This window comes from Cnephaeus nilssonii (assembly GCF_951640355.1).
Source record: "Cnephaeus nilssonii genome assembly, chromosome: 15".
NCBI classification, from domain to species: domain Eukaryota; kingdom Metazoa; phylum Chordata; class Mammalia; order Chiroptera; family Vespertilionidae; genus Cnephaeus; species Cnephaeus nilssonii.
The window spans coordinates 42,968,363-42,991,499 of NC_137086.1; the positions used below are offsets into that span (position 1 = coordinate 42,968,363).

Consider the following 23,137-nt stretch of genomic DNA (forward strand, 5'->3'; position numbering starts at 1 on the left):
CTTTTGCTGCCCATATTCATAAAATGTGTTAGGTCCACTGAATGAAAACGGGAAATTAAACCTTCGGAATGTGCTGTGCTGATTTGGGTCTTCGGAGGGATTAGAGTGCCCATTAGACTGGATCAGGGTTGGAGAAGCATGTCTTTGTTACATGGCTCTGGTTGCTCAGGAACTGAATGTTGGTTATTAGTTGAAATTGGAGAGGCTGCCAGTCCGTGCCTTGATCAGACTTTTTTGCTTGGCCGGCTGAACGATGAGGAGCCTTGAACCTTGAACATGGGAAAATAAAGTTTTAATGATCAGACTTCTTGCCAAAGCCCGAGATGACACTTCAACAATCAAGCCTTTTGCATTTGTTTCTTGCCCTTGCCATGGTCCAAGAGTGGATGCCTAGTTATTGCAAAATGAGGTCATGAACACACTTGGAATGAGAAAACATGTGACCCTTTTGGAGTTTTGGGTTATGGGATTACAGTAACATCAGAGGGTTGGTTGGCTTTGGCACACCTGGGTTAAGACCTGGAAGGGCTGTCCTCTTTCCATGGGGCTCATTGTTATGGCTAAGCTAACTTATTCTTGGACTTCCTGAGAAAGGGCAGGAAGAAGCAGGCTTGAGATAATTTCATTGGAAGGCAGATTAGTGAAATAGCAGAAATATTGTTTCTTTTCTTTCTTTCTTTTTTTTTTTTTACATTTTTAAAATACTCACCCAAGGATATTTTTCTGTTGCTTTTAGATATAGTGGAGGAGAGAGAGAGAGAGAGAGAGAGAGAGAGAGAGAGAGAGAGAGATGTGAGAGAGGCACATTGATTGGTTGCCTCCTGCATGAGCCCCGACCAAATTGGGGAATAAACCTGAACTGAGGTATGTGCCCTTGACCTGGAATTGAACCTTCAACCCTCCCAGTGCTTGGGCTGCTGCTCTAACCACCTAACAAAATCGGCCAGGGCAGGAATGGTATTTTTTAAAATATATTTTTATTGATTTCAGAGAGGAAGGGAAAGGAGAGAGAGATGGAAACATCAATGATGAGAGAGAATCATTGATCGGCTGCCTCCTGCATGTCCCCTACTGGAGATTGAGTCCCTAACCCCAGCATGTGCCCTTGATTGGAATCGAACCCAGGACCTTTCAATCCGCAGGTCAGTGCTCTATCAAATGAGCCAAACCAGCTAGGGCAGAATGATATTTTCAAGTCACACCTGTGAGTGTGCTAAAACCTTATTTTTTTATAATTCAATTTAATCTCTCTGTTGAGTTCACATTTTCTTCAATGGCAGAAAAGTCCTGGTATTCTTCAACAGTGAAGATTTAATCTTAGTCAGTTTTGGGCTTTTACTCCTTGTCCTCTCCTCGGGGGGCAGCTAAATTCTGTATTGGGCTTCCATCATGTCATGACTTCCACAGGGAGGGATTCCTGGTCACAGGCATGTGTCCTCTCTGGATCTATCTGATTTCCATTGATTTCTGAGCACGTAGACCACACAGTCTTGTCATATTGGCCATAAGAGCTTTTCAGGTTCCCTTGTTCTCTCTCTTGCCTCACTTTCAAGCCCTTCTGGAGAGCATGGTACAATTTGGCAGCTCTTTCATGAACTCTGGGATCCACAGGAAATGACAAAGGTAGCCATCTTCTGCTAAATGCTCCATGCCCTAATTCCTCTGGCAACTTCTTGGTGGCTGCTGTTTACTAGATCCCCAAATTTATGGAGCAATATTTTCCATATATAGCTTTGGGCTAACCTAGAGGGGCAGGGTATGGGGGTGCCTTATCAGAAACCATTGCAAATCTCTAGTTCTTGCTTCTCCCCCCCCCAACCCCTCCCTCCGCCCCCCCTCCACCCCCCGCCGTCTACATTTTCATCTTGCCTCTTTCTGGTGGGAAAACTGGCTGGACCAAACATCCTTTTAAACCTATTATTTTAATGGCATGTCATCTGCTTTTGGAAATCTAAAAGCCAAGGATCACCCATCCTCCTGCTAATTAGGCATTCATATATCCACCAACTATTTACTGAACTTCAAATATGTGCCAGACAATGTTCTAAGTCCTGGGGACATAGTGTTAAAAAGATAAAAAATCTCTGCCCTATGGGGAAGGAGACACAATAAACAAAAACCTAAGTAAAATATATTCGATGTCAGATGATGTTGGTTGGTGAGGAGAAAAAGCAAGGAAAGGGGAATAACACTTGCTGGGAGGGAGTCGTGATTTAAAATATGGTGGGTAGGAGGGTAAAATAGATTATAATTAAGTCAAGACTTGGAGGAGGTGAAGAGGGCACTTATGGATCTATCATGGGAATAGACTTCCTGCCATGGGAAGAGCATGCAGGTGCTGTAATTTTGAAGGACAAGGAAGGCCACTGTGGCTGGAGCAGCGTGAGAAAGGAAGAAAGTGGGAGGACATGAGATCAGGGAGGAGTGAAAGCCTCACCATGACGGACTTGTAACGGCTTTAACTTTATTCCGAGGGAGTTGGCAAATCATTGGAGGGATTTGTACAGAGAGATGACATATTCCAATGTGTGTGGCTATTGTGTTGAGATAGATCTGGCAGCTAAGGTAAAAGCAAGGAGGCCAGTTAGAAGACGGATGCAGTAATCCAGATGATGGCGAACTAGGGGACAAGTGGTCTGATTCTGAATATGTACTGAAGATGACGCCAGGAGGATTTACTGATGGATTGAATGTGGAGCATGAGGAACAGGAGTCCAAGGTGACTGCTTTGTTTTTTGGCTTGAGCATCTGGAAGTAAGAAGTTGGCATCTATTTACAAGAGGAAGACTGTGGAAGGAGCAGGTGGGTGGGGGATGATCAGAAATTGGATTCTGGACATGGTGCATTTGAGAAATTTAATGGATGTCCAGTGGGATACCTACTGTAGGATATATATGTGAAATAGGCAGCTGGAGTTCTAAGGCGTCATCCAGGCTGGAGAGAGCTCAACATGGGGTTCATCAATGTGTGTGTGATTTGAAGATGTAAGACCCGAGGAGAACCCCAAGGGAGTGAAAGTGGATGGGGAGGACTAGAGGTCTGATCAGGGAGGAGCACCGAGACACTCAGATGATCAGAGGATGAGTGACAAGGAGGAATTAGCAAAGACTTTGAAGGCATGGCCAGTGAGATGGGAGGATCACTGTGCTCTCCAAGGCAAGGGGTGGGGAGATGGATAGTTCAAGGACAGAGGAGTGAATGCCTATATCAAATACAGCTACTAGATTGATTATGAGGCCCGAGTGATTGCCTGATACTAGTAAGCACAATGCTGGCTATTCCTTTAAGATATTCTTATGCTAAGAAAACTTCCTTTAATTCTTAATTCACTGAGAGTTTCATTTAGGAATAACTGAAACATTTTATCACCCCTGCTTCTTTTTTGCATGTTATGAATTAGGGGTTGACAAACTTTTTCTTAAATGGACAGATAGTAAATATTTTAAGCTTGGGGACATAAAGTGTCTGTCACAGCTACTCAACTCTGCCTTGTAGCTGAAAAGCAGCCATAGGTAATATTTGAATTATAAAACCAGATGGCAGGCCAGGGGGCCACAGTTGCCAGATTTCTGTTATAGATGATCAGGTGGGTTTTCTCTCCTTACTCAGTGATATTGAGGCACTCCTACATTCTGGAATAGTTCAGCTTGACCATGTCAGAGTTACTGCAGTAATCTCTTTGTTAGTATTTTATTTAAGATCTTTACATCTTCATTCAGGAATAGGATCTCTCTCTCTCTCTCTCTCTCTCTCTCTCTCTCTCTCTCTCTCTCTCTCTCTCTCCCTCTCTCCCTCTCTCCCTCTCTCCCTCTCTCCCCCCTCTACCCCCCAAAATGAATGGGGAAACTTCATATTGTTTCTATGCTATGGAACAAAGAATGATTTATTAAGACTGATAGGATTTCCCCCCAAAGAAACCATCTTGGCTTGGGGTGTGTGTGTGTGTGTGTGTGTGTGTGTGTGTGTGTGTGTTTTTAAGTAGTTCTTTGAGATCTCTTTCACCTTCAGGGTTACTGATTTCTTCGTTTTCTATTACTTTTGAATCAATTTTGGCAATTTATATTTTTCTAGAAAATCATCCACTTCATCTAGATTTTCCAAGGTTTTTTTCATTGATTTGGATATGGTAAACCTCTTAATGTTTCTATTCTCCTCAAATTTCTTTTTATTTTATCTTCCTGATTTCTAATGGTATACCCATTTTTAAATACTAGACTTGATAAATGCTTATTTTATCGATCTTTTAAAAGTTTTCTCTGGGGTTTAATTATTAATTGTAATATCCTTTTTCTTCCGACTATATTAATTTCCACTTGTCACTTTCAATTTTTGGTCTTCCTACTTTTCTCTTTCTAATCTCTTGAGTTATCAGATGATTTATTTTCATTCCTTCTGTATAAAAGCGAAAACATTTAAGACTAAATTTTCCTTTGAGTTCATACTTGGCTACCATTCACAAATTTGGGAACATAGTCCTCTCACTGTTGATATTTTCTATGTATCTGATTTTAGTTGTGGTTTTCTCTCTGACTTAGAAGGGTTTTAAGAGTATGCCTTTAAATTTATATAGTTTGGGATTTTTAATTTTTAAATTTCTCATTAGTTTTCAGTTTTATTGCATTATGGTTAGAGAGTGTGATTGATAATGGTTCATGTTTGGACTTTATTGAAATTTGCTTTGTGGCTTTTAATTTTTCTAAGAGCGCCAACGATGCTGGACAAGAAGGTATATTTTCTGTGTTTAGATTACATAATGTTTGTCTATTTAATTGATACTGTTCATGGTATCATTCATATTCTCCGTCTCCATATTCTTTTTAAAAATTTACTTGATTTTTCAAGACTGAGGAAAGTGCAATCACTTTTCTGTAACTGCCGTGTTAATGTCATTTCTTCATACAAAACACACTGGTTGTTGCCTCTTTATGCCTGACTCTGAGCCTGAGTCATCCACCCAAATCTTTAAGAATTAAGTATCTGGGCTGGAGAAGAAAATAAATACTGAGGAAGAATGAAAAAGCTAAATGAAATTCCATTCTAACCATTTCATATGTGTACATGTGTATATTTGGGGGGGTTGTATATGTACATTTTAGCATATATATCCCTTGGGCATGTCTGTATAAATATAGTGTTCCATGTGTTGGTGATGGTTTAAGTTTGACATATATGTCTGTATATGTTTATATATCCATAGTATTTTTTCTTTAAATTGAACTTAAAACATCAGGGCTAAGGTCTGTCTTGCCCTATGCCAGCTTTTTCAAGAGTGGTTACAAGTGAGAAAGCTCTGCTACCTTATGTCTTAACACATCTGACCTTCTTTTCCTCTCTTCTGGCTTCAGAAGCTCCTCCTGGTGAGTTGTTCAAATAGTGGCTCTCTGCAGACCCATCCTCGCTCTGACACCCGCTCTCTGTGCTGTGTATCTGGGAACTGCATTCTGGCCACACAGAGGGTGTTAGGGCTATACTTTAAGGATGGGTCAGATGCTGAGAACCTCATTCCACCCTTTCTCCATTGTGCCCGTTCAGGTTCCTGCAGCCTTTCTTCAGCTTGTGCTCACCTTTAATATGCCAGAACTCAAAGGACTGAGCATTGGTTTAAAGGGAGCCAATAACACTTCCAGACACTCGATGGTAGACATTCAGTTCGTTTTATAGAATCAGAGGGGGGTCCTGGGAGATCTCCTGACTCACCCCCTCATATGGAGGAGGAAAGTGAGTCCCAGATGGGCTATCCTTACACCTTGTCCTTGGCCATTCCCACTGAACTGGTGAGCTTTAATGGTACTCACAGGCACAGACCATGTGCCCGGCCCCTGGAGATTTTGTGGGGAGGCCTGGGGAAGAGTGACCATCCCACCTTCAGGAAGCTTGCTGACTCATTGGGTGACAACACACACACATATAGACAGGACGCAGCTGGAGGTGTGTTCTAGACACAAGAGCTAAATGGTCGTGTAGGCACAGAATGTGCAGGAGACCTGTGTGTACCATACATAACAGGCTTGTCTACCTTTCCCTACAAGTGTGAGTACCTGGAGGAAGGACAGGGCAGAGAGTGGGTTGTCACAACCTTCCTTTCTTCTCACCAAATTTCTCTCATGTAGCATAATGTTTTTTGAATAATGGGCACTTAGTATTTGTTGATTTTCAAGGATTCGACCTTGATTTGACCTTGCGGAGGCTGAGTTCTGGTATTTGATGCTTTCTTTTTTTTTTTGCTGGGGTAGGGGCGGGTGCAAGATAGCTCTTTGGGGGTCTGAGTTATCCTGGGTCTACTGCATTATATTTATAAATAAGACATTATTGACATTTCCCCCAAAGAGTTACCCTATGTAACCGTCACATTTTAGCCTCAGGTGATTTATGCCCACTTCCCAGAAAGGAAAAGGGAGACCTGAGAGCTTAACAGATCCACACAATGAATGGGGGACAGGGCCCAGGCTAGAGCTTCTGCCTCTTAATGCACCAAGCAGGTATTCAAACCTTTTTTTTTTTTTTTCCAGTCTGTGCAGTCTTGGCCCCTGGAGAGTCAGGAAGTTCCAGCTCTCTGCTCCCCTAAACTCACCCCAACAGGGGTGCTTTGAAGTCCAGGCCAACCTGTAGGCCTTGCTAGCTGTTCAGTCCAGAAGGACCTTGCTTGGCAAGTTCTGTGTCTGAAATGATGGGTGTCTTTCTACCTGCTCAGGAGGAGGAGTTCATCGATTGGTGGAGCAAATTCTATGCCTCGATCGGGGAGAGGGAAAAGTGTGGCTCCTACTTGGAGAAGGACTTTGACACTCTAAAGGTGAGGCCTCTCTAATGTTCTTTTCTGTCTGTTAGCCCTGGGCACATGCGATGGGCACGGGAGACACAACCAAAAGAGAACGTATGTATATTTATGTTTGTCTCCTCATTTGGTACCTGAAGGCTGAAGAATCCGGATGAACTAATTGAGGTAAGAAAGGTCACCTACAGATTCAGAGCAAGAAGTCAACGTGGGCTGGGATAACCCAGAAAGTATTTTTGGAAGAATGCTAGAAAGTACTGAAGTATTTATGGGTGAAACGATGCCTGAGATTTGTTTTAAGATGCTCAAAAAAAATAATAGTAAGGGGGAAGATGGATGGTATGGGTGGCCCTCTGATAGATTTTCAAAGTATTAAGAATTATTGAAATTGCAAAATGTTGAAAATTGTTAAAGCTTAGAGATGGGTACTTAGGGATTTGTTATACTATTCTGTAGCTATTGAAGATATTTGAACTTTTCTATGATAAAATTGTGTGTAAAAGGAAAAAGGAAAGTCAGCTTAAGACTGTTGCTGTGATTACCCTACACCTACAATTGGGACAGAAATTACCCAGTAAATATAAAAATATGGTATACTCTCTTTCTATGGAAAGAAGAAAAGAAGCCCACCCAAACAAACAAACAAACTAACAAACAAAAAGTCAAGAATGAGTCAGAGAAATTCTGGTATTTTGAGGAAATTCCACAAATACAATTACACTTTAAAAAAATAGGCTACTTTTGAAAAAGATAACCAGAGGTGATTCAAACTCATGTCCCAAAGGAATTGTGTAGTGTCCTAGAGAGGGTTGCCAGATACAGTTCAGAATAACCAGTTACACTTGAATTTCAGGTAAACATAGGCATGCTTCAAATGTTTCAGGAGACATTCTTATCTAGAATTATTTTTTATTAATTTGAAATACAAATTTAACTGGGTGTCCTATATTTCCACTTGATATATCTGGTTGCCATATTTATAGAAGGACTGCAAAGGTTGTCAGACACATGGGAGAGGCCCACGGAGCACCCTAAAGGGTCTTGATGACTGGGATTTGAGGCTAGTTGGCAGGGTGGGTGTCTGGGGCGTCCAGGTAACTGCTGGTTGAAAGCCTTTAGTGTGTACTCTGGAGGGCGATTTCATAAAGCAGTGATGGGCAACCTTTTGAGCTTGGTGTGTCAAACTTCGCCAAAAAAACTGAGCATAACTCGGGTAGTGTGTCACTTTGAGGAAAAAACTAACTCCAAGACTCTAGTCGCAAATGTTTCATCCTCAGGAGCAGCAAATGTTTCATCCTCGGCATGCAGCCGAGTGTCATCAGAAATGGCTACGCGTGTCAGTGCTGACACGCATGTCATAGGTTCGCCATCATTGTCATAAGGCATCAAGAATTGTCTGATATGTTGGAGGCTTATAGCAAATTGTGTCTGGAGACCTGGATGCACAGAGATGAGGCTTCAGGCAGCAAGCTCTTCATTGACTTGGTAGTTGGGTATGTGAGGTTGGGCAAAGAGACAGAACTATTTGTGTACCAGGAAAAAGGTTCGACACATTAGGTCTGGCGTGTTTTTACTGTAGCCTTGTCAAGAAATGAGAAAAACCAAGAGAACTCCTGCCAGGGTGGCCCATTATGTTACCGCCCCCCGCCCCCCACCCCTGCTGCTCCCTCAGATGCCGGATGCTGAATTGGCACCAGGCCTCCAGCTTGACCTCTCTGAGATCTCTGACAGTATCCAAAAGAAAATGGGCTCTCTGAAACTATGCACTCAACATGTTACTGGGCAGGGGAGGGGGAGGGAGAGACAGATGTGAAAGAACACTGGTCCTTTAAGGATAAGTAAATAGAAGAAAACCACCACCACCAACATGAGACTGAAAAATAACCTGCAGCAATATGGAGAGAATGGAGTACACAGTGAGTAAAGAGAAAAATATATTTTGGTAATCGTTAGCATGGGGGGAATACAACCACTCATAGTCTCAATAGCAAAAGATAGAGAACAAAAGATACAGCAAGAAAGCATAAAAAAAAATCCCAGTAATCATAGGAAAACACAATAGAAAAAGAATAAAATATATTCATTTTCCTAATAAATAAAAAGAAATTAAACATAACTATTAAGTGATAAGGATTCTTAGAATATACCAGAAGTCAAAGACATGTACTATCTTTCAAAGACATGTGTAAAGCAGTAAAACTTAGAATGGTGAAAAGTAAATATTTTGGCAAACAAAATAAGATCAGTGCAAACAAAAGAAAAAGGGATAGAATTTAAAGTGAAAAGCAAAGGAAACAAAATTGAGTATTTTATATAAATAAAACATGTACATCTGAATGAAAGAAATCCCCAAATATGTTTGCATAGAACAAGAAATCTTAGAAATACTTAAAGCAAAAATGATAGGAATATATAAGCTAAATTAAAGTTGCAGTGGGGATTTTAATGTACCTCTCTCCTAGACAGATGAAGCAGGAAATAAATAAGGAAGTAAAAGATATGAATAGCAAAGTAAATGTTTTTAAGCTACATTAAAAGTAGCTTTATAATAGAGAATAAAAATAATTAAAAAATAGAGAATACATTTTTTCCTAATGCTCAGAGAACACTCACAAAATTTGATCATATATTAGTTTAGTAATATGTTACCAAAAGCAGAAATCATACAAGACAGATTAAAATGTAATAAGATGAGAAATTAATAACTAAAGTCTAAACAAAAAGACCAACCACTTGGAAATTTAAAAAGTATTTTATTGGAACTTCCAGTATGAACATGGCTGCATACGTCAGCATTTTCCCCCTTTCCTTCTGGAAATCATTCAAACCCACAAACTCCATTTTCAGTAAAAGTTGGAAACAAATAAAATTTGCAGACTCCAAAATACATGTAAGGGTTGTCCAAAGGCAACTGAGATTGGGTAGAAGCCACTCGGCAGTAAATTAAGAGAAGATGCATGGAAATGATGAAAGGTCATAGTGGTAGCAGATCTCAGGAAACCCTGACTCCCTAATAAAAGAATGCTGATAACTATTTAAGACAGATTATAAGTACATGGGGGCTTATTATCTCTTCTCTTTACTGTTGTGTGTGCTTGGAAATTTCATAACAAATAGTTAAAAAATATAGTTCCTGAAATTGAGGTTTAACCATAAAATATAAAAGTTATATCCCTTGTTCACCACAATGGATATGGGAACTTGGAAGACAGGCTCAGGCTGGTTACAAAAGCCTCTTAGAGCCTATTTGGTTCACAGAAGCTGAGAAGGTAGAGCTACACAAGAATCACACAGATGGGTCGTATTTGCAGAAAGCTGTCTGCATCTGTGGTGGAACAAAAGAAAGAATTCATATAGGAAAATCCAACACATTTCGTGACAAGTAATAATAAAAGAAATAACACAGCATTAATTTTAAAATGCTATGAAAAAAGGAAGAGAAAATTTAAATCATAACTTAACCAAAAGAAGAAGATATGTACCCACCAGAAAAAGTTTGCCAAGGAGCAGACAAGATGACATATTTTGCTATAAACTCTTTAGAAATGGGAAGTCAGAATACAAAGCAGGAATGAAAGAACTCAAGGGATCGAGATGAGAAGAGATGAAATATGAGCTGATAGGATTCAGGAAAGGAAGAGAAGGAAACACGAAATTGGATGGAGCCCAAGGCGTAATGTCCACCTTGGAAAACATGGTAAGGGGCATAGAGGACAGAAATGGAGAAAGTAAGCACAAGGAAATGCAAATAAAGAGTTATAAAAAAGAAAGAAAAAATGACACATACTAGTAGACGTCAGAGAAAGAGATCCAACATTTGCATAATTGGAGCTTCAGAGGAAGACAAATAAAAAAAAATGAAAAAAAAAAACAAATAAACACTTAACAGTTTAATAACACTTCACTGAGATAAAAGAATACTTGAATATACATATTAGAAAGTCCACTTTGTGTAAGGAAAAATTGACCCAGATTGATCAATCCTGAAACAAATCCTAGTATATGTTATTGGACTTTAGAGATAAAGAATGTTTTGGTGTAGTCATGCACATTTCCTTTCAAAAATATTGTCATTTAAAATAAGAAGTAAATCAAGGTGGCTTTAATTTCTCCACAACAACATTTAATACCCAAGGATAATAAAGCACCATCCATTGATCATCGAGGAAAGAAAGGGTGACTGAGGATTTGTATTCAGCCACGTTGCCTTTCAAGCACAAAGGCTATGAACACCCAGGCATGCATATTCAGGAACAGGTAATATGATTCCCATGAGCTCATCCTGAAGAACTTCTGGGGAATGAACTTTAATCAACTAGGAGATAACTGGGAAAACCACAACAAAAAGACTAGTTGTGATCACATTTTACCTTAGACCTAAAATCAAAATAAATGGAAGGGTTAGGGTAATAGAATGGAATATTAATATATATACTGAAAATGTAGAAATGATAAAACTGACAAAAATTAGATGGAGAAGAAAAAAGGTGATGTGATACAAAGTAAGACAATGATTGCCATATTATAGAACAAATAGTGTTGACAGATATTATTTAAAATCGGCAAATTATAAACAAACAGTACAGGAGTAAATATTAAGGAAGATAATATTGCCTAATATTGGGTGATGGAGAGGACAGGAGATGCAACTTAATTAATTTATCATTGCTGTAGTAGGTAATTTATAAATATTGTCCCTAAAGACAAAGATGAATAAGAGCATTATTACTATATATAAATTTATAATAATAGTAGAGGTCTGGTGCACGAAATTTGTACACTGGGGAGGTGGGGGCAGTTCCTGCAGCCCAGCCTGCATCCTCTCGCAGTTCGGGACCCCTTGGGGGATGTCTGCCTGCTGGCTTAGGCCTGCTCCCATTGGGCCTAAGCAGGCAGTTGGATATCCCTCTTGCAGTCTGGGACCCCTTGCTGCTTACTGCCTGCCTGCTCGCTGCTCCTTACCGCTCAGCTCTCTGCTCCTTCCTTAGCGCTGCCGCAGAGGCAGGAGAGGCTCCCGCCACCACCGCTGCACTCGCCAGCCATGAGCCCAGCTTCTGGCTGAGTGGTGTTCTCCCTGTGGGAGCGCAGTAACCACCAGGGGGCAGCTCCTGCATTGAGCGCCTGCTCCCTAGTGGTCAGTGCGCATCATAGTGACAGGTCGTTCTGGTTGTTCTGCCATAACGGTTGCTTAGGCTTTTATTATATAAATGAGAATATAAATCCAAGTCATCCTAGATATCGGAAGAATCACACACACACACACACACACACACACACACACACACACACACCAGACCATGCAGGCAAAGATTAAACAAAAATCAATGAATCTGTCCTACCTGGTTTGGCTCAGTGGATAGAGCATCGACCTGAGGACTGAAGGGTCCAGGGTTCAGTTTTGGTCAAGGGCATATACCTCGGTTGTAGACTCCTCCCTGGCCCCGCCCTGGTTGGGGTGCATTCAGGAGGCAACCAATCGATGTGCTTCTCTCACATCAATATTTCTCTCTGTCTTTCCTTCTCTCTTCCACTCTCTCTAAAAATCAATGGAAAAATATTCTTGGGTGAGGATTAAAAAATAATCGCTGAATCTAGAAAACTATAAATATATAACTATATAAATATAAGTGTAAAATCAGAATAAACTTATCATATGCCATATCAATCACTTACTAATAACAATTGAAATCAGATCTCAGAACAAAACCTAACTCTAAAATAAAAACATCCATAAAGGCTGAAAATAAAAAAATGGGGAAAATGTGTGCCTGGCAAATGCAAACCAAAAGAAAGCAGAAGTCACAATCTTCAATCTTCACATTAGATGAAAGTGCATTCAAGTCACCAAAGTAAGTGAGGCAAAGAATGGCGCCTAATAACGTTAAATGGGTCAATTCTAAGAGATGATAGTTTTGAGATTATCTATGTGCTAAATAATATATCAATATTTACACAATTTCTGTTGTGAAGATACAAGAAGAAATGGAAACACCCTGGAAGGTAGGGGGAGATTTAATTTTATTCTCTCAGTTCATGTCAGGTCAAGGGGACAAAAATGTGAGAGGATATAGAAAACCAGCATAATTATTAACTTGGTTAAATCCTGCAGCCTGAAAATAGAGACTGCACAGTTATAAAAATTGACCATGTAATAGGCCATGAAGAAAACCTTAATAAATTCCAAAAAGTGCCAATGCCACTGATAATGTTTTTTGATCATACCATAAAATTGAACTTACAAACAAGATCAAAAGCCCCCAAGTGGCACTTTTGTCTAGAAAAAAAATTTTAAGGCCCTCCCCCCCTTTTTTTTAGCAATGGTGAAAAAGAAAATATAAACCAAAATTTCAGAATATCTGGGAAATGATAAAATGCTCCGCATTAGCATTTACTGGTTATAGCTAAAGCAGTTCAGAGGAAGTTTGTAACCTTAAAAACTTATGTAAACTAAAAAAAAAGAATGAAAACTAATGAAGCATCTGGCTCTTGGATCAAATAATAAATTAAAACTATGATTACGGAATGCCAAGAAAATGAAAACATTATACAGCAAAAACAAATGGGGCAGTGCCAAGGCAGTAGGAAGCAGAGACGATTTCAGAGCAGTAAGTATTTTTCTTATCAGAATAGAGGGAGCAAAGTAAACAAAGCTTGAAGTGATAAAGTTAGATTAAAAAAAAACACTTCAAACAATAGAAAGAAGAAAATAATAAAATCAGAAATAAGGAACTAGAATAGAGAAAATGGTAGGATTGAAGAATCAAAAGACTGGACCTTTGATTGAAATGAATCAACTGTGTAAATGGAACAAGAAAAAAATTCAAAATGATGCATATCAAATGTTAGCCAAACAATGAGTTGTTATATTTTGGGAATCAGAATATAAGGCAATAATAATATTTTCTTTATATTTATTCCTATTTTATATTTTGTAATAATGAACCTATGTCACTTGCATAATTAATGCTTTCTTGGAAGAGCTAGAACTTGAGCTAGTCCTACATGAGAAATAATATTTAACATTATGAGAAAGGAACTTACCTGAAGTATCTTGTCACTTTCAGATATAACCAACTTAGCATGTCTGCTAGGTTGTTGAATATCACTATTTATTAACTATATTTTATTTTCTAAAACAGAAAACCACTGCTTTGTTTAAATCTAAGCAATTCCAAAATACTGTCCTAACAAATAAAAGTCATTGGCTGTTTGGGAGGAATGAAGTAAATAAATTGAGTTCACAAATTTAAAGTGGTGCTCAAAAGGCCCACTTGGCCCGGTATTTGATCCCATTGCCATTTGGACATCAGGACAATGAGCACTATGGCTTGACATGCTGACCTGTGAATTTTCCACAGTTCTGTCTTGATCTTCAGACAAAACATCAGTTAGCTTTTCATGCATTTGTTTGACTATAATCTTATTCTCTTGAAAAAATGTACCACCTGTGTATGAGATGACTCTCAGATACCTAGAATACTGCATTAACCAGAAAACCCTGTTCCCCAGTGGCACTAAATGAATGTCTTCCTCTTACTCCCTTCTCTGCCCCCCCCCCCCCCCGCCTTACTATTTGCATCTTTGTTATCTCTGCCTTTGTACTTCTTTCCCTCTCCTGCCTCTCTTCATCCTTGACCCGATCTCTTATCGCCACCTCTCCCACCTCCTCTCCTCTTTGCCTATGTTCCTTTAATTTGCTTGTGGCCTTTCCCTCTCATTTTCTTCTCTCCTCTCCTTTCCTTCACTCGAACACTGTCATGTTTCCTCTGCCTTTGCTATCCCTCTTCTTTCTCTCTTTTCCTGTCCCATTCTCTTGTCCCGCATGTGGCAGGTCTATGACACACAACTGGAGAATGTGGAGGCCTTTGAGGGCCTGTCTGACTTTTGTAACACTTTCAAGCTCTACCGGGGCAAGACTCAGGAGGAAATGGAGGACCCGTCTGTCATTGGGGAATTTAAGGTAAGGCCTTGAGGACATGTTTGTAGTCAGGGAGATGTAAGACTGGAGGGGCAGCAGTCAGTGAAGGGGACAGTACTGTAGTAATATCCATATGACTGTGGTGCTAATGTTGGTGACCATGTGGGTGATGGAGGTGGTGACAGTGATGGTGGTGCTGCTGATGTGGAATCTGATGATGGTGATGGGATGTCATTGGACTTGGTTGATCTCAGTGGTGATGACTCTGGCAGAGATGAAAGTCATGATCATAATGGGGATTGTGTTGGTGACAATGATGATAAAAATAAAAGCTGACGACTCCTTCTTTTTAGGGCCTTTTCAAAATTTATCCCCTCCCAGAAGACCCATCCGTCCCCATACCCCCAAGACAGTTCCACCAGCTGGCTGCCCAGGGACCCCAGGAGTGCCTGGTCCGCATCTATATTATCCAGGCATTTGGCCTGCAGCCCAAGGACCCCAATGGGAAGGTAACATTTCTAGAGCTTTCACCTGCACTCAGAGGTACAAAGGGCTACAGAATCTGGATACACCTCTGCCCTAGGAAGTTCACAGCAACCCAGGGAAACCAGACAAATATACAAAACAGATGTGGCTGGCTAAAGTTCTATCAAGGGCCAAGTGCCCTAGGAGTTCAGAAAAGGCCTAAGGCAGTACAAGACATTGGAATAATGAGGAAGGCTTCCTGAAATAATAGGATTCTTAAGGACTGGTGAAGTTTGGATAGGCTGGGAGGGAGGAGAAAATAATATTTTAGGAGGCATCAGAAACCTCTGCAGAAGTTCTCCAGAAGACTTCTTAGAGTACATTTGCACAAGGATAAGGCATAAAGAGAGGCAACCTTGAAGGTGTAGGCTGGGACTTGTCTTGGTAGGACTTTCGATGGTGGGGGAGAGAGATAAGTGGCGCAGGATCAGCAGTTCTGCTGTGCCATGATGGACCCTGGGGCCAAAAGAAAAATCAGTAATACTGATCCTGTATTTATTTAAACTTTTGATATTTTGCTGATCATGGACTGTTGGCATTGGTTTTAATTTTTTAAATATTTCATTAAAATATTGCTTATCTTGATGACTGGGTTTTTTTGGCCCTCCTTTCAATTTTATGCCTGAGGCAAGTACCTCATCACCTCTCTCTAGTCCTGGCCCTGAGTGAAAGAGGGGAACTTGAAGGAGGGCAGGAGTCTGGAGTTTTGGGGAGGTGGTGGGGGAGAGGCAGAGTTAAGTTGGAAAGAGAAAGAGGGAAGAGGAGAGGCAGGCATGGGGGCGATTGGAGTTCAGAGGTATGAGGCTAGGGTCCTCTCCTGACCCCTTAGATGTAGGCCTGGCATGTGTCCTTGAAGTTGTGGGTAAAGGCCTAGTGTCCTACCCTTGGAGCCCAGGTTTTCAAGGTGAGAAGTCATGGCTGCTGGAGCCATCCCCAGAACAGGCACTACCAGGGGCCTCCAAGATGTGGTAGTGACCAATGATCAGCTCATGCGCTTCAGGACTTCTTGATGCCAAGAATGACTGTGGGCACTCTCCGGCCCCTGCTCCTGGCAGCTAGTGGAGGGAATTCTGTTGCTCATAGGAAGCATTCAGGGAAGGCCACTGGGGCTGGGTTTGGCTGACAAAGTCTGGCCATCTCTCTCCTTTTCCATCTGCTGAAGCAGAGGTCACAGAGAGGACCCAATCACCTATGTCATACAAACTGATATGCTTCTGAGGATATCAGCCTGGCCCACACCCACCTTCTGCCAGTGGGGAAGTGGGTTGGGGGTATGGAGGACTCAGGTACCCCATGTCCACTGCTGGACTGTGGCTAGAAGCCCACCTCAGGGCCAAGTGGTATGGCGTGCAGGTCCCTGGCCTGGCAGGATGTCAGGATGACAGCTCCCTGATGGCTGGCCACCTAGTCCCATCGGGAGGCAGAGGGCTGAAGAGGCCTCAGAGATATGCCGGGGAAGTGATTTCACTAAAATCTTTCTGTCTCCTCTTTCAGTGTGATCCTTACGTCAAGATTTCCATAGGGAAGAAATCGGTGAGTGACCAGGATAACTACATCCCCTGTACTCTGGAGCCTGTGTTTGGGAAGTAAGTTGGGGGCAGCCTGGGTCTTGGGGTGGAGGTGCCAGTCTGGATAACCCACAGCCCCTTGGGGGAGACGTGGCTGCCTTTGGGAAGTCCCTGATTCCTGGAGCAGAGCTGTATTCTCTAAGTCTTGGCTATCTAGGGGGATAACCTCAGCTAGTTCCTCATTGTGCACTAAAGGCTTGAGTCCTGGCAGAAACTCCTAGTTAAACCCATAAACAATTACCTCAAAGATCAGAAATCTAAATAGGAATCTAAAGCATGCATTTTCTAGTTAGTCTCTCTCTTTTTTAAGATTAACTTTTCTATTGGAATAATTTTAGATTTATAGAAAAGTTACAAAGATAGTACAATTTCTGTTTACCCTTCACTCAATTTCCCCCACTGTTGACATCTTACCAAACCATGGTATATCTGTCAAAACTAGTTAATTGATATTGGTGCATTACTACTTACTAAACTGTAGACTTTATTAGGATTTTGACAGTTTTCCCCCTAATCCAGGATCCCTCATTGCGTTTAGTGATTACCCTCTTGGCTGCACCTTTGTAGTGGTTAGATAGAGGAAGGGTGTGAACTCAAGAGAGTAAGGTGCTTCTTGAAACCTAAGGAAAGGAAAGATCAGTCCCATTGCATGGGAGCAGCTCCCAGACATCCTGCTGTGCTTGCTCTTTGGATGTGAGCTTATTTAGGCTAAAGAAAGGAGAGTCACAGAGGGCGGCCGGCAGCTATTTCTCTAGCCCTTGTAGGAGATGGCGGGGTGTTCCGATATTGTTCAGTGACACATTGGATTTACAAACTGGTAGCTACCAAGTTAGCTGTGGTCACTCAGCCCAACAGCAGGGACCCAATAAGCCTGGGGAAGTGCCATTTTTGAAGGTGAAACAGTCTTTGGCAGTGATGAGCCATCACCAGCTGGGATTGGAGGAAGGGCTGCAGAGAAGATGGGGGCGGGAGCTCTCCTTGGTGAGCTCCAGTGGCCAGCCTGGGGGCACAGGCTCATGGGCAGCAGATCAGCAGATCAGGCCTGTTTACCATGTGGAGGGGGCGGGTGGAGGTTGGGACCAGGCCCAGGTCGGGGAGTGAGTGTAGAAACACACCTCTCCCACTTCATTTCACCACCTTCCCCACTGCAAGGCCAGGCTGGTCTGCCTGGGGTTTCAAGCCTACCCCAGGTCACAGCAGAAAGTCTCTCTCTCTATAACCCATGTGTTGAACAAGCACGACTCAAGAGATATAATCAAAGCACATTTGTTTTTGTCTGCTGGTGTCCTGTAAACATTTATTCTGTGGGTTGCCTTCCTCATTCCCTGAGTGGAAACTGTGACAGGCAGGCTCAGGCAACTTGCTGCTCATGTTTAGACAATGCATTTTGTCATAAGCCCACGGTCTCAAGTTGGTAACTAGAGTGTCCATTCATGTGTAATTAGAAATACCCTGGTTGGCTGGAGGGGAGTGGCGCCACTCTCCCAGCTGGTCTACCTTGGGTACAGCTGTGTACAGCATGTGGATGTGTGTGGCTTGCCTCTCTGCCTGGCGTCTCTTCCTCCCCCTCTGGCTAGCACTGAGGTTTCTGATTCCTGCAGGGCCAGGACTCGGGAAATTATCAGAGCAGAGGGCCCATCTCACTGTCTTGGCTTCCTGGTGCCCTCTGGGTGTCAGATGTTTAAAGCTGATTTATTTTCTGGTGGGTGCTTTCCAGAGAGCCCGAGTCCCCCCACTGCAGCTCCTGGGATGTGGCAGATACTATGTCCCTTCAGCTGGTGGCCTCCATTTCCTGGTTCTCATATGGGCCTCTCCACAATCTCACTGTTGGAGCCTCAACTCCCGAGGGGCAGGATTCAAACTGGCTCCAGTCTGGCCTTGTGGTGGTCCAGCCAAGATGGGAACAAAGTGGCTCCTCCCAAGTGGAGCCCCTCTCTCCTCGCTGCCACAAGCTCCTTCTCTTCCTCGAGTGTGTGAATGTGTGTCAGTGCCAGGCTGTCTCCCTCCGCAGAGAACTCACTGGGGAGAAGGGCCAACACCTCCACATTTGACCCCCATGTGGGGTGGGGGTCTCAGAGCATAGCAGGAGCTCTCTCCAAAAATTTCTTCACAATCCTCTCTCCATCCTACTCCGGAAGCAGGTGCGAAGCCCCCAGAGTCCTGAAAGTGGGTCCCAGGCCATCATCCCCTGGGTGAACTCCAGAGCTCTGGCACCTTCCTTGCTCTGGCGTTTCACTTCTCTGGTCTTCTGGTGTCCTGCGGGGAACTTCAGTTTTAATGTTCTGTTTCAATTGACTCATTCATTCTGTGGTCTATCAGATGGGTGCTGTGTGCCCAGCCCAGGTTATTTGGGAAAATACACACACACACACACACACACACACACACACACACACACACAGCCCAGTACCAGTAGAGTGCGGTGGGTTGTGTGTGTTAGGAGCTACTGGAGACCCAAGGAGGGAGGAACCGCAGGGCCATTCCGGGAGGGGAAGAAGAGGTGGGGATGGCCTTCAGGATCCTCCTCGAGCCTTGCTACTCTCTTGACATGAAGGAGCTGGTGTTGTCTGACATCTGCGCCCACCCCTGCAGGATGTTCGAGCTGACCTGCACCCTGCCTCTGGAGAAGGACCTGAAGATCACTCTCTATGACTATGACCTCCTCTCCAAGGACGAAAAGATTGGGGAGACCGTCATCGACCTGGAGAACAGGCTGCTGTCCAAGTTTGGGGCTCGTTGTGGGCTCCCACAGACCTACTGTGTGTAGGTGCACAGGGGCAGGCTGCTTCTCTAACAACAGTCCCACCCCCCGAATACTGAGCATGTACTGTGTGCCAGCTCACCGGTGTTCTCTCACTCAGTCCAACTGGGTCTTGTGCCGACTCCACTGATAAGGAAACTGAGGCCCAGAGACGTTATAGCTTATAAGTGGTGGAACTAGGATTGGAATCTGTTTGTCTGACTCTAAGAACCTTGCTCTTCATCATGTTGTTATGATCCCGTTCTCCTTAAGGACCCGTAGAGGGAAAGAGGAAAGGAGAGCTTGGAGAGGCAGACAGACAGTGGGACACATGGGCCCCAGCTGGACCCTGAGGGGATTTATGTTAGGTGAAGTCATGTGTGGACAGCCCCCGCCCACTTCCTACCAACTTGGCTCTTATTTGGGTCTGATTCTCTAAATGTGGAAATTGGAAACATCTAAGTTCCAATTCTGTGGGTATGTATTTGAACAAGTCCTATTATCTACGGGCCTCAGTGTCTCTATCTGTAAAGTGGAGATCCCCAGTCATAGTGAACGACCAGATGGGGTGCCCACTGTAAAAGGGAAGGGTGGATGATGTTGTGCATGTGGGTACACAGGTCACTGCACGCCCCCTGCCCTCATCAGTGTCCTGGAGCATCTCATCTTTGCCTTGTGTTTGGGCCTCAGCTCTGGACCGAACCAGTGGAGGGACCAGCTCCGCCCCTCCCAGCTCCTCCACCTGTTCTGCCAGCAGCACAGAGTCAAAGCCCCCGTGTACCAGGCAGACCGCGTGATGTTTCAGGATAAAGAATACACCATTGAAGAAATAGGTGAGCTGCCCCCTGACCAGGAAACCTGTGGACTCTTCTCTGTCTCCTTCTCTCTTGTTGGCCCTTCCCTGTCATAAAGGGGCCAAATGGACACAACCCACACCAGCAGGGCGGCACAGATGGGCTTGGTACTCTGGGGACCAGTACTTACCTGTGACCCTGCTGTAAAAATAAGAGGTCAAGGTGGAGCCAAGGTCAGAGCTCAGTCCAATGCCAGGATGAGGCCCTTCTGAAGGCAAGAGCAGGGGTGAGTCTGAAGCCGTGGTCAGGGTCATGGTTAGGATCAGTCAGCTTCTGGCTTTGGGGAGTCAGACTTTGATTTGAGTTTGGGGTACAGCGCACCTGAGAAACAGTATTCTACCTGAGTCGCACTAGCCCATTTGTCCCTGATGGCCCATTCTGAGCTCCCACTCACAGATCCTGAACCTAAAGCATCCGCAGGGCAGGCAGGAAGTCCTGCAGTCCACACCTTGCCCCAGGGTCTGCCTAATGCTCATGCCTGAGAATCCCACCACATGCTTCCTGCATGTTGAGGTGCCCAGAGGCCTGCATTGCCCACCCGGAGCAGCTCAGACACCCTGGTGGTGTGTATAGGCCCAGCTGGCCCCTCGCTCCTGCTGGTTTCAGAGATGTCTGATGTCAGAGCTGGTGCTGAAGTTAGAAAAGGGGAACAGTGGCTTTGACTGCCCCATCCCAAACCCCCTCCTTCTCGTTCTGTTTTGCTGACTCCCAGGCCATGGCTGAGCCAGCATTAGGCCCTGCCCCATTCTCTTTTCCTTAGATTGTGCATCTGTTTTAGGGGTGGTCTCATTTCCTTCTGCTAGTCTGTGAGCAGCGTTAGCCCAGGGGCCAGGGCTCATGGTCATACATTGGTAGGAAAGGAAAGCCAGAAAGCTGGAGTTGGTGAGGCCTCACATTAGCCTGTTTTTGAGGATGAGGCTGTTGAGGCCTCGAGTGGTTAATGACCTGCCCAAAGTCACCCAGCCAGTTAGGAGCAGAGCCAGATTCCTGGGCCCGTGGTCCTTCTGTGATGCCCTGCTGCTTCCTTAGTGACACCTATTAAAGGGGACAGGACAGGTTTGATGAATGAATGTGTGTGTGTGTGTGTGTGTGCGCGCGTGCGCGTGCATGGGGCTGAACACGGGCACACCTGAGTATACATACCTTTCTGTGTATGTGTGTGTAGATATATAGACCCTCTGACCCCCAGTCAAGGTGTCTCATGGGAGCTCCAAGTTTAAGTTGCTGGCTGGTTGGCCAGACTTGTTAGGGTCAGAACCATCCCTGAGTCCTCACTCGGTCCAGCATCAGCCCCTGGTAGGGCGGAGCTCCCCCTGGAAAGCACGAGGGGGAGGGGAGTATTCATGTCCAGTCATGCACCTTTCCTAAGTGAGTGTGTGGTCTCAGCTGCCCTGCTGACCAGCTGGGTGACTGCTCTGTGCTTCATTTCTGTCATCTGTACAATGGGGATAATCGTAGCACTTACCTTCTAGGGTTATTATGAGGATTCAACCTGTTCTGTCTGTGAAGAACAGTGCCTGGTTCCTGTTTATAAGTGCTGTTATTTTAGCTACTGCTACTAATAGAACAGCTTGCATGAACCAGAGAACAGCGCTACGAGCATGTAGATGCCCAATCTGGGAATAGAGGTTACTGAGGCTCAGAGTTTGGAGTAGTCAGGGAGGGAGGGCTTCTGGGAAGGGATGGGTTTTGGTGGGCAGGCAGGATTTGAATGGGTGGGAAAGAGGAAGAAGAGCTTTATAGAAGAGGCTTGGTAGAAATGATGGCGGTGGGCAATCTGGAGTTTAAGCCTGGAGCCCATGGACAGCGAGGTTTTCCCTACAGAGAGTGAGATGTGAGGACTGGAAGAAGTATGTCTGGGCTTGGGTGAGGCTGTTGAGGTTAGGGGCATCCCTAGGACTACAGGTTGCCCTATCTCTTGCTCACTGAGCCCCAGCAACGTTTCTGTCTTCTCTCTGCTGCAGAGGCTGGCAGGGTCCCGAACCCACACCTGGGCCCAGTGGAGGAGCGTCTGGCTTTGCACGTCCTCCAGCAGCAAGGCCTGGTCCCTGAGCATGTGGAGTCTCGGCCCCTCTACAGCCCCCTCCAGCCAGACATCGAGCAGGTAGGATGTTAACCATCAGGCCCCAGAGTCCCCAACCTTAAGCTAGCACCACCCCAAGGACAACATGGACATCCCAGAGGCACCACCGGGGATCCCAGTATTTGGCCAGCCCCTTCTTGAGGGTGTCCCTCCTCAGTCTGAGTGGTCACCACTGTTGGCCTTCCAAGGCACTTCTTGGGCCTGGCCTCCTCAGGTTACCTGCAGGCCCTAGGGCCTGGGGAATGAGGCTGAGTTGCCTCCTTCATCCCCGTGTAGGCCAGACCTCTGACTTCCCATGAGTCATTCCGAAGCCTTGCTGCTTCAGCCTGGCCTCAGGGTGCCCTCCTGTATCATCAGTCAGTGACATCTCAGGTGGCTGGCCCCGTGCTGGGCTGCCGTGGGGAGTTCAGACAGGGTGACCAGCACGCTGAGACAGAACAGCAGAGCAGCCACAGAGAACAGTCATCAGGAGGGCCAAGGGTGTCCTGCCACGCAGGAGGGTGAGCAGAGGGACAGCAGGCCCAGGGTGGGTGAGCTCAGGAGGAAAGAAAGGGTTTCAGGCAAAGAAGGGCCGAGGCAGCCATGAAGGTGCCTTGGAGAACAGGAGAGGACTCCATCTCTGCTGTTTGGAACTGAGCTCTCCTCCCCTTGGTGTTGTGGCCACCAGCTCCCCAGAG

General features: G+C 44.3%; 1 protein-coding gene across 21 annotated transcripts in view; it reads left to right on the plus strand.

Moving 5' to 3' along the window:
- Window positions 1–23,137, plus strand: part of DYSF (dysferlin) — a 196,133-nt gene that overhangs the window by 156,665 nt on the left and 16,331 nt on the right. For all 21 annotated transcript variants that reach the window (XM_079792337.1, XM_079792343.1, XM_079792340.1 and 18 more), the window contains 7 exons: window positions 6,692–6,790; window positions 14,604–14,732; window positions 15,044–15,199; window positions 16,710–16,801; window positions 19,376–19,546; window positions 20,214–20,356; window positions 22,342–22,481. In XM_079792337.1, coding sequence (XP_079648463.1) covers window positions 6,692–6,790; window positions 14,604–14,732; window positions 15,044–15,199; window positions 16,710–16,801; window positions 19,376–19,546; window positions 20,214–20,356; window positions 22,342–22,481 — 930 coding nt within the window. The remainder of the gene's footprint in view (window positions 1–6,691; window positions 6,791–14,603; window positions 14,733–15,043; window positions 15,200–16,709; window positions 16,802–19,375; window positions 19,547–20,213; window positions 20,357–22,341; window positions 22,482–23,137) is intronic.